The 19342-nt window shown below is 47.8% G+C and overlaps 1 protein-coding gene across 1 annotated transcript in view; it reads left to right on the top strand.

The window, feature by feature from the left end:
- SLC35F3 (solute carrier family 35 member F3) overlaps positions 1-19342 on the top strand; it is a 96414-nt gene that overhangs the window by 68558 nt on the left and 8514 nt on the right. The window contains exons 3-4 of the mRNA XM_074990157.1: positions 7292-7511; positions 14293-14418. Coding sequence (XP_074846258.1) covers positions 7292-7511; positions 14293-14418 — 346 coding nt within the window. The remainder of the gene's footprint in view (positions 1-7291; positions 7512-14292; positions 14419-19342) is intronic.

The raw sequence follows: 19342 nt of genomic DNA, 5'->3' as shown, positions 1-19342 counted from the left end.
TGAGCTGATGGACAACCTGCAGAACACCTGCAGGGCCCTGACGGAGCAGCCACCCCAGTCTCCCACCCCTGCTGCTCCCCCCGCTCCCCCGTCCTTGCTTTCCGTGCCACCCCTGCTGCCCCTATCCCCTCTGCCACCCTGCTGCCCTGCTTCAACTTGAGTTCCCCCCGGGCTGTCATGCTGGGCTTCACCCAGTGGATCATGGCCCATGCTGGGCTTCACCCAGTGGATCCTAGCCCCAACGAGGACTCCAGATCCGGGGCAATAGGGGGTCCTGTGGCTCACAGCCCCCCACCCCCTCAGAGGATTAAGGACCCCCACCCCCCATCCCAACCCCCCCAATGTATATAGTTCTCCCCACTCACCCCTGTAAATAGTTGTCTGCATATTTTTCATGTTTCCAAAGGTTTCATTTGTTTTCGTAAACTGTTTATTTTTTCCTGCGTCCCTTGCTTTTGGCAGGGTGGGGTGGGGTGGATGGGCGGGTGGGGACGGAGTAAGGGTGTGGGTTGGAGGATTCTGTAGGGATTACCCTAGGGAGGGTCACTGGGGCACACAGGCGAAGCTCTTTCAGAGGGCCTCCTCGATCTGCAGCCCATCACAGTGGGCTTGGTGGTCAGGGAATGCTCCTGGCTGTTGGTACACAGGGCCAGCCTTGGCCATCCACCCTGGAAGGAAGCTCTCCTCCTTAGCACTCTTGGTGTCGTGGAGGGCACAGCATGCCCTCACAGCCTGGGCGACATTGTGCATACTGGTGTCCAGGCATGTGAGGAGGCACCTGAACTGAGCCGTCAGGTGGCTGAAGGCTCACTGCACGGGGTAGTGTGCCTAGCCGAGGCGGCTGTTGAACAGGTCCTGGGTGGGGGTCTGGCTGGCCTGTGTATAGCCACATGAGCTAGGGCTGCATGGGGTAGGCTGCATCTCCCACCATAAACAGGGACATGGTGACATCCCCAACCATGAGCTCCCACTGAGGGATGTAATTTCCTGCCTCCATCCTCCAGCAGGGGCTGGAGATGCAGAAAATCCATGCTCCATGAGCCCAGCCCCGTCAGCCCACGTAAACATCCATAAACCACCCCCTGTGGTCCACCAGGGCCTGCCGCACAACGGAGTGACAGCCTTCCCATTAGTATAGCAAGCCTCACTGTAGTGCGGGGCACGAATAGCAACGTGTGTGCCATCAATGGTACTTAATCAGCGTGAGAAGTCAATGGGCGCAAGCCTGGCAACGGCCACGTCCAGGTTCCTCACATGGACAAACCGCCGGTGCAGCAGTGCATTGATCACCCTCACAACCCACAGGGGACAGAGAGTTAACACACATGTGAGTGCATGAAGAGATGCCCCTAGTCCCAGTAGGCTCCCCTGCCCACTCCTGGGCCCCTTCTCTCCCCACGAGGCTGCCCTTCTGGCAGTGGGCCTGTGGGGCGGTGGGACAATGCAGCCCCCCGCTGTCTCCCTTAATCCACCCCTTCTCACCCTTGACCCTAGTCCCTGAGGGTGCCCCTTGTCTGTGAGCCCTCTCCCCTCCTCCCCTTGCTGGGCCAGTGAGCCGAGTGTGCCTTACTGCCATGAGGACAGTCCTGATGATCAACTTGCCCACCATGAATTGCTGTCCCATGGATGGGTAGCTGCCCGGGGTGGCCAGCTTCCACATCACGATGGCCACTGGAGGAGCTGGAGGGCAGCCATGATGACAGTGGCCAACTGCCTGACCAGAGCATGGATGCAGTGCCGGAGCTGCTGTGGATCCATGGGTGTGACCTAGCAGCTTGTGGACCCTGCAGTGGCTCTATTTCGCTTTGTTTAGCTCAGCAGGCCTCAGGGTGTGCAGGGAGGCATGTTTGAGAGGGGGGCCTTTGAGGGAGCACGTGGCCGGAGCTCCCAGAAGGGCTTGCCAGCCATGTGACCCTGTCTGTGGCATTTCCTGTCCCGTTTTTCTGAAAGAGTGGCTGGGGCTATGTGGCCGCAGTCATTCAAAAGAAGTTTTTTGCGTGTGGCTGTGCTCTTTGGAAAGAAGTTTATTTCGGAAGATCTCTTCTGAAAGAACTTCTTTTGAAGGACCACTGTAGCGTACACATAGCCAGTATTACGAAAAACACGAAGAAAAACCAGTGACTATTGTAATATAAAACCTACATCTCATCGTTTAATGCCTGGGAGTGGGATTTCCCCGAAGAGCGGAGAGCTCAAGTAGGCACCAATTCTGTGGTAATGTAACTATCTGCAGGCAGGCTCAAACCTGGGCTCTCTGGAGCTCAGTGTTTAAGATGCTACTGTTCAAGCTAAAAGCCAGTTGCCAAGTAGCTAAGGCTGTAGAGGTGACTCAGGCAATGTCTACCCTGTGAGATAAATTCAAATTTATTAACATTGATTTTGTAACACTGGGTTTTATAAATTTGAATTTGAGAATCCTCACCTCCCCACAGACTCCCCACAAAGTCGACCTATTGCTGCCACACTCAATTGCCAAACATCAACTGCTGCAGCAGTGCATTGTGGAAACCTATCCAGCAGTTCCCTTATCCCCATAGCATTCTGGGTGTTTGTGCTGGTGCATCATGGGAAAAAATGCCCTGCAAATGGTTGTAGGTATGTGATGTCATCTTCCCACATTGCACTGCCCTCATTCCCCTCCTGTGGAAAGCAAATGGCCATTTTTCCAGTAGGAAGGAAGAAGTAGGGCATCAACAAAGATTGCCAAATTAACAGAAATCTCTTGCTTGTATAACTGAATTGCTAGTTATAACTGAATTATTAAAGATTTTACAAAAAGCAGCAGGCGTCTGAGTCTTCTCAACTGGCCTACCAACCACTGTCCCCTCTCCCTTGATCACATATGATCCCTGAAAATAATATGGGAACAATGCAAAGCTTGAAGAGAGAGTAGGACAGTAAAGGTTTGGAAAAAAAGATTTTGTGAGGCAGGGCTTTTGGCTTCCCACTCCATTACACAGCTTTGTACCCTGGGATCCCCCAGCAGTCTGTGTCTTCTAAACTGACCCTCCACTCGCTCTTCCCTGCGTTGAGGGGGCCAAAGCTTGAAGAAAGAGAAGGATAGAAAAGGTAGGGAAAAGATTTTTGGGCTTCCCGCTACACTACACAGAGTCGTCCAAGACAGGGAATGGAGCTTGCCAAATTTCAACAAGCAGTGGTGTTCAGGCTGGGTGGGGAACAGCACCAATTGACTATCAGGGTGCCAGACCCCCCCTCATCCCATGGGCGGGGGGGACTGGGTGGATCAGCAGATGACGGGGCAGTTGATATGGTCCCTGAAAAATCTTTTTGTGCAGCGGGGTGTGGGGACCATGGTGTGGAGCCATTTGAAATGGTTCCCACGGTGGCTGCAAGACCCTGAAAATATTTTTCGGTGGGGGGATGTAGGGTCTGTGGCTGCAGAGCCAGTTGAAATGGTCCCCCAGGCGGTAGCTAGCCCCCATAAATCTTAGCTGCCTGGGAAGACTTCCCCCTGGTGGCAGCAAGCCCTTGAAAATATTTTTGGGGGGGGGTGGGAGGGGCCAGTTGAAGCAGTCACCCGCCCAGGTGGCAGCAAGCCCCCTAAAATCTTAGCTGCCTGGTGAGACTTCCCCCTGGTGGCAGCAAGTCCCCGAAAATCTTTCCTGCCCTTGGAGCCCTCACCATGTGCAAGCCAGGACATGGTGCTGCCTGGTGGCATGGTCCACACTGAACAGCAGGCATGTCCTTTTATTGGGTCTGGGGCTAGCCATATGATGTAGTTGGGTGTGCCAAAGACCCTGACTGCATGCTGCCTGTGGGGGAAAGAAGGGGGTCCCCTGCACAAATGTAAACTGCAGAAAAGAAGTTTCTTGGCCTCTTTCATGCATGACCCTCCCCAGCAGCCTAGCTGCCATGTGGTGCGGCGGGGTAGGGGCAGGTGCTGGTGCCAGCGCTGAAAAATAAATCCAAGTGCTCAACTTGCAGAAGTAAAGACAGGACCATGAACTCAGTGTTGAAGCTACTTGTAATAGGTAGATGCGCTCACAGTGCTGATAGCAAAGAAAGAAAGACGTTTCTCAGCCTCTCATACAAACATGACCCCACAGCCATGGGCTTCCTGGTGCCGAATTCAAATTCACAGGCTTCCTGTTACCTAATTCCTGTGCACCGGGAGAGCAGCAGAGATGGAAGCAGCCAGAGCTGAGCACTCTGGGACATTGTGAGATACATGCAGGACACCTCTGAAGGCTAATAATTCTATTTTAAGACGTGGCGCTTCACACAGGTCTTCATTTGGACTTTTAAATTCAAACTTGACGCTACACCCAGACAGTTTCGACGATGCTATGATGTCAATATTAGCGCTCCCTAAATCGAGCTAATGGTATTTACAGTGAAGATGGTCACATGGTAATATCGAGCTAACTGCCTTGAACTCAAATTTATCTTGTAGTGTAAACGTAGCCTCTGTCTTTCTCTCTGTAAGTGGTCTTAGTGCCACTACATGGGACAGTGAATCATACCCATTAGGTGTGTGGTTACAGTAACACCAAGAGTGAGCTTCTCATTTGGTCCTATGCCAGGGTCTGCCAGTCTTTCCCTTAGAAGCCGTGTCTACACGTGCACACTACTTCGAAGTAGCAGCACTAACTTCGAAATAGCGCCCGTCACGGCTACACGTGTCGGGCGCTATTTTGAAGTTAACTTCGACGTTAGGCGGCTTGACGTCGAAGTCGCTATCCTCATCAGGAGATGGGGATAGCGCCCTACTTCGACGTTCAACATCGAAGTAGGGACCGTGTAGTCATTGCGCGTCCCGCAACTTCGAAATAGTGGGGTCCGCCATGGCGGACATCAGCTGAGGGGTTGAGAGACGCTCTCTTTCCAGCCCCTGCGGGGCTCTATGGTCACCGTGGGCAGCAGCCCTTAGCCCAGGGCTTCTGGCTGCTGCTGCTGCAGCTGGGGATCCATGCTGCAGGCACAGGGTCTGCAACCAGTTGTCGGCTCTGTGGATCTTGTGTTGTTTAGTGCAACTGTGTCTGGGAGGGGCCCTTTAAGGGAGCGACTTGCTGTTGAGTCCGCCCTGTGACCCTGTCTGCAGCTGTGCCTGGCACCCTTATTTCAATGTGTGCTACTTTGGCGTGTAGACGTTCCCTCGCAGCGCCTATTTCGATGTGGTGCTGCGCAACGTCGAAGTTGAACATCGACGTTGCCAGCCCTGGAGGACGTGTAGACGTTATTCATCGAAATAGCCTATTTTGATGTTGCTACATCGAAATAAGCTACTTCGATGTAGGCTTCACGTGTAGACGTAGCCAGAATGTGTCAGGCTCCATCAGGTGAGCTAACCAGGGTGGTGTGTGTCTGTAAACAGTGAGGGAACCAAAGTTATTGTTGCTGTTTCTGGGTATGTCGTCAGTGTACTTGCAATAAAGACCCCTCACTGTGCCCAAAGCATTGCTAATTCTTTTGGCCTTTACCTGCATCTACAAGGGGAACAAAATATAACCATGTAGCCTCAGGTTTAACGTACATTTACGAAAGAGTGCATCGTAAATTAATCTTAAAGTTACATGTACCTCTAGTGACAGGGAACTCTCACAAGGTTCCGTTTGGATACTTCTCTTGGAGAGATCACACAAACACAGCCAAACTGTCTGAGAATATGCATCAAAAGGGGCCACTAATCTCCCTCCCAAATGGGACTTGTGTGACTGGTGACAAACACACCTATCTTGGAATTCAAACTGCTATGCACACTTATTTTGCAGACACCAGGTGATAAACTATCTTTTTGCAAAATTTAGTCAAAATACTTTACTTAATTGCTCCAGTTTCTTGGGGAGTTTTGCAGGTTTGAAACAAGCAAATACAGTGCAGGCAACATTTTATTGCCATATAAGCATGTCATTAGGCTGCAAATTTTATCTTCATATTACAGATCCCTGTGTCTCCATCTTGCATTACTGCATTTGCATGCAAACAATTTGTTTAGTGCATGCCATTTTAGTTTTACAATAGTCATAAAACTAATTACTCTAGATTTATAGGTTAGGATGTTTACACCTATAAAGATGTCCTACTGCTGTATTCTTGACCCCCCCTCTAGCTAATCCCTGTTTTATCATGGTCTCAGCTGTTGTTTTGACAGTAAAGATCATGTTTTATTGATGACACCAAACTTTTTTACTTTTCCTCTTTTGTCTCTGCCAGCATCTCCACCCCTCTGTGCACTTTGTCATGTATTCCTTAGTGATTGGCTCCACTCAACTTTTCTCCACTGTATTGCCTCCCAAGTCTGTGTTCCTTCTTTTAGACTAGAGTAAATGCCCTGATCTACCTAATGCTCCCTTCTACCACCTTCACTCTGATCTCTCCTTGTCATATGTACCAGAAATGATCCATCAGTGTTTATTTTTCCATCTTATCCACAGGACCTCCTATAGCTGGACCTGGATTCACAGTATGATTCACACCTGCCCTTATCTTCACTTTCTATTTGCCCTCATCCATAATCCATGCCCAGTTCTCAACTTGAGTACCACAGCTCCCTCTGGGCTGGTCTCCTCGCCAAATTTCAACTTGCCCCTGAACGCTGCGACCACCTGTATTGCATCAAGAACTCTCAAGCATAACCTCATTACCCTGAGCCTATTTATTTTCACAAGCATCATTTGCCTCCTCAGATCTGACTTCACCAGCTCCTTTTTCCTCTCCTCCATTCATTGAACTGCGAGTCTCCTGCGATGGCAGTGCCCTTAGCAACATGGCTCCTGTCTGATGGAAAAGCCTTGTCTTGAACTCGTTTTCAGTGAGTCCCATTTCAAACGCCACCTCTAGATCCATCTTTTCCCTTTCCTGCTTACTGCCGAGGCTGCTGGCTAGGGGCTAAGGCAAAGTGTTGGGCACCAGACAGCCTGGATTCTGCTTGCAGCCTGCCCATTGATTTGTTGAAAAACGTTGGGCAAGCTATGGAACCACTTCTTTCCCCAGCTGTAAAATGAGAATAACGGTACAAAGCTTTTCAAGGTACATGGCTTAAAAGTGCCAGGTGCACGCACATTATTAATATTATTGTTATTCACATTGATCGCCTACCTCCAGCTTTCACCATACTCTTTTGTACTCATCATTTTCAGTTTTATAATCCTTTCTGTGTGGTCAATGCTTTTGTGCAAATTATGGCTTTTGCAGCAGACTGAAACTCATTACCCATCTTGTAGGAAAGATCCGGTACCAAAAAAAAGAACACACTAATTGGTACGACACGTGAAGGATTTGTTTGCCACTCGGGGGGTATAATAACATTGCCTTTCTTTCCTTGTTTTAGGGAGTGCTGCCGATTTTTTGGAGACAATGGCTTGACTATGAAGGTGTTTTTTACCAAGGCAGCACCCTTTGGTGTTCTTTGGACACTCACAAACTACCTGTACTTACATGCAATAAAGAAAATAAACACTACGGATGTCTCCGTGTTGTTCTGCTGCAACAAAGCTTTTGTGTTCTTGCTTTCATGGATCGTTCTCAGGGACAGGTTCATGGGAGTGAGGGTAAGTGTCTCCTTCTCTCTCTGTCTCCCTCCCTCATTCACTTTAACCCTTTTCCAATTGGATCCCTTAGATCAGCCTCTGGCATTAACAACAGCAGGTTACGCCGATCTTCTAGAGCGGTGATGTCATAGGATGAGCCAGCATAATATCCTTACAGAGCTTGCAGTCCACTGGCCCTGCAGTCTGTGCAGGAATGCATTTCATTACAAAACAAATCAGCACTGAGAGCCGTCACTGTGTGGATATCACTCAGCATGCACTCTCGTCTTCCTAGAGTCGCTCTCTTCACTCACTGTTCCTTCCAAATAAGGGAACTTGCCCCAGTCTGTGACACGAAAGCTAACTGGTATCCCTGTGGCATGAACTTTCAGCATCCTTTTCCTATGCTTTTTCTATGAGAAAGGACTGAAACGATGGTCCTGAGAAAATTTTAATTTGGCATTTTTATGGGTGTTTTACTTGTCCTCGTGCATTTTTGTCCATATGCTGCACATGCATGGGCACATCTCATATGGCACAAGCCCTGTGGAATTGCAGTATTAAGCTCCGTGCCATACCTGATTGTGGACAGCAGCTACTATGAATGCAGATGTGGCTAATTCAGCTCCTTTTTTTCCAAGTATGTTTTTAAAAAAAGGGTTGGTTTGTGTGTGGATGTGGGAGGGGGCACCAGAAAAGGCTCCTGAAGGGTGGGCAGCAGTCCAAGCCATGGCTGTACAGTTTGGGCTAGGGCTCATGGAGATCTTGTGGGCCACTCCTCTGCGACAGTCTGTGTAAGTCACTCTGGCAGGTGAAGAGCGAACTCCCAGGGCTTAGTCCAGCAGGGTAGCTAGAGGAGGGAATGCTGAAGCAGGAGATCTTTGAGTGTGACCCTGAAGGGTGGAACGTGCCAGCACAGCTCCAATAGGGTAGAGCTCCAGTAAATTCTCTGTTAGATTTTCTGATTAATGTCTGTGGGCCAGTAAGTGGGACACAGAGATTTCCCTGCAGTCTGCCCAGCCTCTGCATAGACCTGTCAGCCACGCGCAGCCCTCTGCTTGGTCCCAGAGGCACTGCCGACACAGCTTACCCCTTCAGTGGGTGAGATGGAGGAGTTGTTAGAATTCGCAGTTGTTAGAATTAAGTCCCGTCTCCCTTCCGCCGTTGGAGAACTTTCCAGCACCCCTGAGAACCAAAAAGCAGCTTCTCACTGACCAGCAGCAGGTGGTCATTGGCACCATCCCCCTCCCCCGCCCGTGTGACACAGCCTCAGGTCTGCAGACCTAGGAGTGGGGCTGAAGCTAATTGCAGCATGAAGACACCAGTGATTTACTTCTGCCCCGTTATGCCGGTTGGAGTGGAGATGAGGAATCCACTCGCTTCTCATTAAGCGTGGGCAATATTTCTCATTTGCTTTTAGGGGAGAGTTTAATCGCCCCCGGGATATGCAGAGATTAAAAGTTAACTTTAATAGAAAAATTTATTTCTGTGTGGTTTGAAAAGCTTGGGCTACAATGTTATTGCAGCCGGGCCCTGCAGCTACAAAAGGGAAAATTACAACAGGAACCAGTGAATGATACCTGGCACTTCCAGGCCTTGCCTGCACATTAAACTTTTCCGACCAACTTGACACTGAATTTATTTTAACCACAGGGAGTGGAGGGGGAATAACCAAAAGGGAGCAGCTGTAGGAGAACTGTAGTGATTTTAGGTGGTGATTGTAAGGCTGGCTTTGTTGTCTTTCAGAAAAGAGGAAAAAAACAATCAGGAGACTGCTAGAAAATACCTCATTATCCTGGTCAAATTCTAGTGGAGAATATTTATGTCCTTCTCTCTTTAATTCTCCTGCATTTGCAGTTGGAGATGGTATTTTGGTGACTTTCTGAGCAGTGTGAGTGTTACTGTACCCTGTTAAACAACTGATGTGTTTCACCTCCTTAGGTGGCTGTATATCTATGGTGAGTGATGCAAAGATTGTAAAAATATATACACACCCTCGCAGGCAGCAGAATAGAGTGCTTTGTCATCCCACTTGATGAAAGGCTCTGTATAAATGCAAGATATTGGTAACAATACTCATGTCAGACAGTTCACATTGGCTCCTAACTGCGGTTTTGGCTTGATTTAGTACAGAGCTAAGTTCGGAAGACTGGATCCAGGTCTGAACTTTCCCCATTTCAGGGGAGACAAGGGGGTGAACTGTTGCGTGGGCTGGATCAAGCATTTGATCTGAAGCATCTCTAATTATTCTTTACTAATTTTTAATATTGTCTTGGGAGAAGCCCACTTGTCAGCAAACCAGGGGCAAATAAATGGAGACCTCGTTCTTCAGTAGTGCCTGATATGGAATAGTGCTTTAAAAAGACAGATATGCCAAGGTGCCTCCACTTGGCATTGATGGCCGGCAGTACCAGAGGGAGGAACAGATGACAAGGAAGTTATATATCTTGGTGCTGTGCTCTTCCGCCTCCAAACTTCAGTCCTCCAAAATGGTATGTGGCACTAATCAAAGATTTAGTCTAAGTGCTCTCCAAGGAACTGTTGTTTCCCTGAACAATGGGGCAGAGAGGACAGACTCTTTCCTGACACCTTCGTATCTTTTGTGGGAATCAGGCGTGGCTCCTCCAGGGGAGGTGTTGAGCATTTTGGTGGAGGGAAGATGCTGCCATGGGATTTTGTTATTTATTTTCTGTGCACTGTGTAGCAAGCACGCTAGAGTACTTGTCTTTGCGACTGGGGATTTGAAGGGAGTCTCCCGCTCGTTCCTTGTTAGGTGGCTGGCCACCTTCTCTTCCTTCTTTTCTTTCCCTTTCTTGTAAGCTCCTGGGTCACAGTGGTGCTGATCTGTTCGGGTACATGGACAACCACCGCGTGTTTAGGGTTTAATTTGGGGATGAACTTCAAAAATGGTGGGCTCCTTTCTAAATCAGGAGCCAAGTGTGTTGAAGTGGCTTGTTATGTACCCACAGCACTAGGCATCCTACAAACCTATAACCCTGCCCCAAAGAGATTTCAATTAGTCTCCCTGCCTGTCTTGGAGGTCATGGATTCCATGACCTCCCTGACCTCCGTGACTTCTGCAGCAACCAGGGTCGCTGACCTGAGGGCAATCTGAACAGCTGGCCCTGGAGCCTGCCCACCAGTAGCCAATGCAGCTGGACTCAGACTGTTTCAGCAGTGGTCAGTGCAGCTAGCCCTGGGGACTGCCCAAGCTGCTGTCCTCAGGGCAGCCAGAGCAGTCACTGTTCCAGGGCTCTTGACAGCCTGGGCCGCCAGAGTATGTGTGTGCACATGTGAGCATGCAGCTGTACTCTGGAGTGGAAGAGGAAGATCCCTGACTGAGTAAGTGGGGCCAGAGACCTGAAGGCATTTTGATGTCTAAAGGTACAGACAGGCTTCTAGAGGAAGTTAGACAAGCCCGCTGGGCACTTACCTGAACCGCTACATGCCCCAAGACCTTTAAAAATCTGGATCCCTGCGTGCATCTGCACTCCATCCTGTAAGATGCTCTGTGACAGCTCACTTGCTTGCAAAGAAACACACGCTACTCAGCGGAGCCAGCTTTGGCCCAAGGCAAGAGTATCCTTAACACAAGTTGGTCTAATGAAAGATATTACCTCCCAAGTGTTATCTGCCATAAGACCTGGCAGATAGCTGCAGAAAAAGTGACTACCTTCAGAACACCCTCCTAGAGAGCCATTCCTCTACACTGTGTAAATGTCTGCAGAAGGGAGGGTCTGCCACTGAAATTAATAGCAAACCTTGATCATATTTTCAGTTCACAGATGAACTTTTGGAATTCCAGTGCTACCCTCTTGCTAGTGTACAGTCAGCTGTGGTATTTTTGATCACGTTCCTGTAAGTCCAGATCTGTTCCATGGCTAAATCACAGCAGGTTTTGATCTCCATGGATCTCTCAAGTTAAGGAGGGTCGGGCTGGGTTAGTGGCTGGAAAGCTCCTAAGGATGAAATAGATGCTCCAAGGAGTGGTGAGTCTTGGTATGTCTCCGTTCTAAGTCTGTATGGAATGTCTGCCTTAGTAGTGGAGGGCCCTGGATTGCTGAAGATGCTGTCTTTCAGATGAGATATTGAGACATAAACCTAGGATACCAACCAACAACAAATCCGTAGGCTTTTTCTATATTCGAGTGCTGGTGTGTTCGCCTGCACAGCACTGCCATTTCTGCCTACTATGCAGTTTCAGCTGAAAGAAATACTTTTCCCTTCCTGGATTAAAAGAATTGTTTAGAGTTTTAGGGCACTGTTAAGTAGCAGTCATTTTTAGCTTTGCAGGTAGACACACTACAGCTGTAGCAAAAGTTATCGTGGTCTGTTAGATAGAGACAGGTATGACTCAAACCCCATATCTGTATAACCTCAACATCTAGTAAAATGTGGATTCAGAGCTTACCTTTGCAGCTCAGACCGCTCTCGGCATTAACTAATTTATAAATCCTTTTGGTATCATCCAGGATGAAAGAAGCTATGACCTATGAAGAGAGGCTGAGGGATTTGGGCTTAGTTTGCAGAAGAGAAAACTGAGGGGCAATTTAATAGCAGCCTTCAACTTCCTGAAGGGGAGCTCTAAAAAGGATGGAGAGAAACTGTCCACAGTGGTGACAGATGGCAGAACAAGGAGCAATGGTCTGAAGTTACACAAGGAGAGGAGTAGGTTGGATATTAGGAAAAACTACTTCACCAGGAGGGTGGTGATGCAGTGGAATGTGTTGCCTAGGGAGGTGGTGGAATCTCCATCTCTTAGAGGTTTTTATGTCCCGGCTTGACATAGTTATGGGTGGGATGACTTAGTTGGGGTTGATCCTGCTTGGGATAGGGGTCTGGACTCTGTGACCTCTTGAGGTCCCTTCCAGCTCTGTGATGAAGCTATGGGAATTTAAGGCTAGGCTCTTTTCACTTTGTGCAGCTGGAGCTCCGTGCTGCATACTGCTATTGCAACAGGCTCAAGCAGCTCCATCTACTTCCCTTAACAAAAAGTTCAGGGGTAACTTGATTACAGTTTATAAGTTTCTACATGGGCAACAATATTTGACAATTGGCTCTCCTGTCTAGCAAAGTTAAAGCAAAAACCAGTGGCTAGAAGCTAAAGCTGAGCAAATTCAGACTGTAAATCCGGCATACATATTTAATATGGTAATTGATTATGGAGTAATTTACCAAGGGGTGCAGTGGGCTTGCTGTCCCTGGAGGTTTGTAAATCAAGACTGGACCTTTTCCTAAAAGATCAGCTCTAGTTCAAACTGGAATTAGTGAGGGAAGTTCTACAGCCTGTGCAAGGCAGGTCAAATCACTGTGGCTCTAGAGTCTGAATCCTACAAAAAGTGCAGAGCTCTCTCAACTCCCATTGCAGTCAGCAGCTTGTCACACCAAACCCAGTGCCATTAGCATTGCTAACACTGAACATGAATATTAGCCGAAGACAGGTCCCCCACTCTATACAGAACAGATACAATTTTCAAATACGTTTCAGTCTGCTGACTTCGTTCGTTGCTCTGCTCCTACTGCTCCAACTCGTTAAAAAAACACTGGCAAAACTGTACTCCCCCATTCTACTCTGCCTGCTGATCAGCATCACCCATACTAAATCCACACCATGCAACCAGTTTTCTCAGCCAAGCTCTTTTCCCAAATCAGCAGATACCAGTGTTTCCTAAACGGTGATCCGCAGAACCCCAGGGTTCCGCAAAGTGAAAATAAGGGTTCTGTGAAAAAATTTCATCACAATAGCTGACTCCTCAGCAACACGCTGCCCTGCCACCACTGAAACAGTAGAACTAAATGTAATTGGTTTAAGGGCCAGCAGGGTGGCGGGAGGGATCCAGTCGTTAAATCAACTGAATTTAGTTTAATTATTTTAGCAGCGGCAGGGCAGGGAGCTGCAGAGAGCCCCTCATTCACACCACTGCCCAAGTGGCCACACCCCTCTGGGGGGCATGGCTTGGCTCACTCCTGCCAGTGGAACACCTCCAGGCCTCCTTTCCTTCTGCTGAGCTAACGTGGCTTCCTGGCGTAGGATCCCTAGCCAGCACCACAGATGGGTTAGTCCGGGGACCAGTTTGGAGCTCAGAGGGGTTAAGCCTGGGGATGTGGTGCAGGTTTGTGGGATGAGATGAAGCTTGGGGATAGTGGGACGGATTTGGGGGCTGAGGGTGTTAGCGCCTGGGAATGGGTATCCACAAAATCCTTTAGAGTTTAAAAGGGTTCCGTGGCCAAACAAAATTGGGAAACACTGGCTTGTAGTCATACAAGTGACTTAGGAGTCATGCATTAGTTATTGTCCAACGCCTTCTGCAGGAGCCCGCTGATGTCAAGATTCAGTGACAGAGCTGAATTTCCTTCTTCAGATTTATCAAGTGACACTGTTCTAAAGCGCCTCTCTTCTCTCACCAGTTGCTCTAAGACCCTGATGTCCAACCAGTTCTGAAGCAGTAGCCACTGTAGCTAGAGCTAGCCACTTTGTATTGAGAATGCACTTCCTGTTCATGCCAACTAGCCGCTCTCAACTGGCCAAATAGCCACGTGCAGCTAGCGTGTTGGACACCACAACTCTAAGACCTCACACAGTGTTTCCTGACTTGCAGTTTCTCAAACTGTGTGTGGGGCTTGCACTTTCTCTTCACACACTGGCAGACTGCACCACGGTTGGTGGCTACTCTTTTCTCATTGATAGGGCTTGATCTAGACGGTGTAAAAATGCTGACCTCGCATTCAGAATGGCTATTAAGTATTTTAATCACTGGGGGCTGTTAAATAATATTTCCTTTGTTTCTTTGCTTCCTACCAGATCGTGGCTGCTATACTTGCTATTGCAGGGATAGTCATGATGACCTATGCTGATGGATTCCACAGCCATTCAGTTATTGGAATAGCACTTGTTGTGGGATCTGCCTCAATGTCTGCTCTTTACAAGGTAAATCCACACAAACCTCTTTGGGATAAAAAAGTGCTGATCTCAACTTACCACCAAACGCTGCCTCTCTAATCTTTATGCAGTGCAACACCACATGCTCTTTTTATGGACACATACCATAAGCACAAAGACCAGTTGAACACTGGGGAGAACTACAGGTTGAACCCCTTTGGTCTGCCACTCTTGAGACCTGAGCAATGCCAAACGAGAGAATTTGCTGGGCCATGAGAGGTCAGTATTGTCGAGCACATTACCAACGCTTCCACTGCTTACTGGGCTCTTTGAAGACATTTAGGGATAAGTTACAGCTAAATAACAGCACAGAACACTGAGAGCCAGGCCTGGTGGCTGGAAATAAATTTTCTGTGACCACGGGAAACTTGGAGACAGCTGTGATGAGCGGTCATCCAGCTAACTAAAATCATGCCGGATTACGGATATTGTTGGACGAGAGAGTGCCAGATTAGAGAGGTTTAACCTGTACTCATTTATGCTGACCTCATCTGTCCTTGGGCAATCTGCTGCAATACACGTCATTGGGAGAGGCCAGTGTATAGTACTTCTAAGAATCGGTCACCTTTTGTTTAGAAGCCTGGGTTGCTAAAATTTGGCAATGTCTACACTAGCCAAAAACTTCGAAATGGCCATGCAAATGGCCATTTCGAAGTTTACTAATGAAGTGCTGAAATGCATATTCAGCGCCTCATTAGCATGTGGGCGGCCGTGCCACTTCGAAATTGACGCGGCTCGCCGCCACGCGGCTCGTTCAGACGGGGCTCCTTTTCGAAAGGACCCCGACTACTTCGAAGTCCCCTTATTCCTATGAGCAGATGGGAATAAGGGGACTTCGAAGTAGGCGGGGTCCTTTCGAAAAGGAGCCCCGTCTGGATGAGCTGTACGGCGGCGAGCCGTGTCAATTTCGAAGTGCCGCGGCCGCCCGCATGCTAATGAGGTGCTGAATATGTATTTCAGTGCTTCATTAGTAAACTTTGAAATGGCCATTTGCATGGCCATTTCCAAGTTTTTGGCTAGTGTAGACACGGCCCCAAGTCTGAAAATTTTGTCCAAAAGCTTTTTCAAGCTCTTGTTTTTCTGCCTGTGTTCTTTTCTGACTGAAAGCCTGATTCATCAACATACATAGCACACACCTAACTTTAAGTATGGATTTTAGTGGGCATAGTCACATGCGTCAAATGACGGCACTAACTTATGTATGTAGCTGAACTGGATTATTAGGCTGGGGCAGGAAACGCTTCAGCTCAGGTTTCACGTTCTATGAGGTTACTAACAGTTTGCCAAAGACTGCCAGAATCCTCCAGTAAAAAAGGGAAGTCAAGCCCAGATGTAGTGTAAATAACAATCAGATGAACAGTCCAACCCCCTCCACCCAACCCCATTCCCGCCGAACTTGTATTTAGCCATCAGATGTAAGGAGTGGCAGCACTAATACTGCTTTGGGGGCTGGATTTGCTTTTGCTTCTATTATTTTAATCAGCTTCTCTTCTGTTCAGAACAAGGACCATTGTGTGATTATGGTCAGACGTTACGGGATTGGCTGGAAATTAAAGTCCACTCCCTCCTATTCCGTTCAGATAGAATAGACCAGATTTTTTGCCTCATGTTTATTGGTGCTAAAAGGGGCATCTGAAGAAATAATGCTACGTTATTCACATACCAGATTTTCCCTTCACTTGCTGTCAGAACAAGAAGCTGAGACTGGCTTGTTGCGTTTGGCCTCTCCTGGAGCCCCATTTTTAGCCATCTCTGTTACTCAGACACATTCATTGTCTGTCTCCCCTATTCTAATACCTTGTCTTTATTCCGTGAACTAACCAGCCAGACTTCCCTAAGGGTGTCAAATTGGGAACAAGTGGAATTCAGATTCATTGAAGACCTTCTTATCCCATAGTTAACTCAGAAAAAATGAGTATGAAAAGTAGCTGCTTTGTCCAGCTCTGACTGTGGTGGTATTTCTGATGATTTCCTGTCACTAACATGGTTTTGTGTGTTGTATTTGGAGATGTGATGGCTAATAGTGTGCTAGCAGGCGCTGCTGCTGTTAGATTTGAACGTCTTTAGATTCTGCTTGAGACACTAGTCTGATGTAAAACAGAAACTCGGGGAGGAATGTAGGACTTGCTATCCCTAGAAAAATACAATGGATCCATTACTCTAGCAATATTCAGACTCCAGCAATCACCCGCATGAATCAGGGCAAGGCAAAACCTGCAGTGCACCTTGGCTGATTTGTGCTTTGCTATTCCAGCGCATGAAACATCTCTCTGACTCTCAATTCATGATGGGAAACAAGCAGGGGTGAAAGTAACTTAAAAATATTTACAGATACTGTCCTGTTGCAACCCAGCTGCCTGCCAGCTCTTTAAATAGCTCCCTGCTGCCTTTTGCTGCACCTTAGCTAGCTCTTACCGGAGCTGCGCACCAGGGTGCACCCGCTTACTTTTACTTCTGGAAACAAGCCATCTGATAAATGAGCCTTCGCATTCCCATCCCATTCATTTCCCATTCTACTCTAGCCTCAGAAGTTCGAAAGGGGCATGATGATAAACCTGATTGAAAGACGCTAATGAGGTGCTTCCATGAATATACAGCACCTTATTAGCAGAACGGCAGCCAAGGCCCTTCGAAAGTGCTGCTTTCAATCATGTGTAGCTCATCTACACAGGGTCCTTTTTGAAAGGACCCTGCCCGTTTCAAAAATCTCCTTATTCCTATTGGCTGTGGCCACGTTAGCCCCTCCTTTCAGAGGGGCTATGGTAACGTGGCACTTCGGGATATGCTAACGAGGTGCTTCCATGAATGTGCAGTGCCTCATTAGCATAATAGCAGCCACACGTGCTTCAAAACTGCCAGTTTCAAAAAGCAGCCGCCTGTGTAGCTGGAGGGGCCTGTCGAAATGGACTCCTGCTTTTGAAAGCACCTTATTACCAAAACCAGATGGGGGCGGGGTTCATTTCAAAGCCCCCTGCCCAGCTACATGGGTGGCTGCGTTTTGAAACCATGAGTTTTGAAATGTGCGTGGATGCCATTATGCTAATGAGGCACTGCATATTCATGCAAGTCCCTCATTAGCATATCCCAATTCACCGCATTACCATAGCCCCTTCAAAAGGAGAGACTGGCGTGTCCATGGCCATTTGGTTATAGGAATAAGGAGATTTCGAACTGTGCAGGGTCCTTTCAAAAAGGACCCCGTGTAGACAAGCCGCATGCGATCCAAAGGGGCACTTTTGAAGTGCCATGGCCACCATTATGCTAATGAGGTGCTGCATATTCATGGCAGTGCCTCATTACCATCTTTCAATTTGGTTCATTATCATGCCCCTTTTGAAGTTCTGGGGTTAGTGTAGACACAGCCCTTATAACTTTCTACCGTATCACCTCTGACTCCTCAACATAAACAGAGAGAGGTTCACAAACCACTCCTCTCTGTACTGCTGATCATTTCAACTGTGCTGGGCCTTTTCTGTTTGTGCAGCTCCTCCTGTCATCAGGAGCGAATGGTGGTCCCTGTTAATGATCAAAACTCATCTCTTTAGGGATGGTGGATATGGTTCCATAGCTCCCTGTACGGGAGGGGTGATAAAATACTGACATCAGGCGCCAACCATCCCTTTCTGTATCTTAAATGGCAGGGGTGACTTTCTTTTCTACAAAACGTAGGCATGCTCCTGACTGATCCAAAATATGATATTAACACATCAGTCATCTATGCACATTTATGCACTAAACCTTGACTCAAATTGTTGAATTTTGCCAACTAGCATTCAGTTCAGGAAATCCTGGACTTGGGTCCAAGGTACTAGTGTAAATGTAATGCAAATGCTGAAGTCAATGTTGTTATTCCAGATTTACATCAGTAAACCTGAGAGCAAACTCTCGAGGCTCTCTGTGGTTACACAGGTCAGTTACTTGACAAAGCAATGTATTTCTTCTTTACTAAATACCTTTTACAAGTCACCACCCTCAGAAGGGAAGAGCCAAATGTTTAACTCTTCCCATCTCCTTTGGTACTTTTAACATGGCATTAGAAAGGCCCTGAGGTATGGCTATGAGCAATGTTCCCTCTAATTTTTAATGTCCGTGGATGGAATAAATTTTATGGGCACCATGGCAGCTGTCGATATGCACCACCAATAGAAACATACCCTGCCCACTGCGGGTGATGGTGGATGCTCCGTTAATCACATGGGCAGCAGCTGAATCTCTCCTAGGTGGCTGCCCAACTGCTCAGCTTACAGGGAACACGGGTCATGAGGCTGTATGATCGTTCATGTACAATAGCATTTAGACACCGTTCACAGACATGCTAGGTGAGTGCAGACAGTTACCAACAGTCCAGTGGCCTATGTGCATGGTTTGTCATTGATGTCTTAGCGGAGAGAAAAAAAATTACATCATATAACCAGCTGTCACAATGAAGGGTAAATTGGCATGCTGGTTGTCAGGAGATTGGAAGCAAAGATGATTGGGCTCGAAGGCGCATGGCAGCTGAGTTACCATCACATCCCTCAGGGTGATGAAGGTAGGTCATGGCTAAGGGAGAGTCACGAGCACATTGGAAGAGGTAGCATGACATTGTATAACAAACATCTCAGGAATAAACCACTGCAGCTCTTTTCACCAGCACAAGATTACTGCTCTGTATTCCATTCCTTTTATTTACAAAGGCCCAAAGGCATGAGAGATGCTTTACACACACACACGTTTTCCCAGGCCGGCAATATTATGATGGAATTAAGACAGTGTGTAAACCAGGAGCCAAACATTGAAATCCTTAAAAGAATGTTCCAGTGAGTGGGGGCGGGGCGGGAAACAAAAGCAGGAGACTGAGCACATCTATGCTTCTGGGAAGATCGACTCAGTCAGGGTCGAGCTTCCAGAGTTCAATTTTGCATGTCTGATA

Source organism: Carettochelys insculpta, chromosome 3, assembly GCF_033958435.1.
Source record: "Carettochelys insculpta isolate YL-2023 chromosome 3, ASM3395843v1, whole genome shotgun sequence".
Classification (NCBI taxonomy): domain Eukaryota; kingdom Metazoa; phylum Chordata; order Testudines; family Carettochelyidae; genus Carettochelys; species Carettochelys insculpta.
Note: the sequence above shows the minus strand (reverse complement) of the source record. Positions and strands in the feature narration are given on the sequence as shown.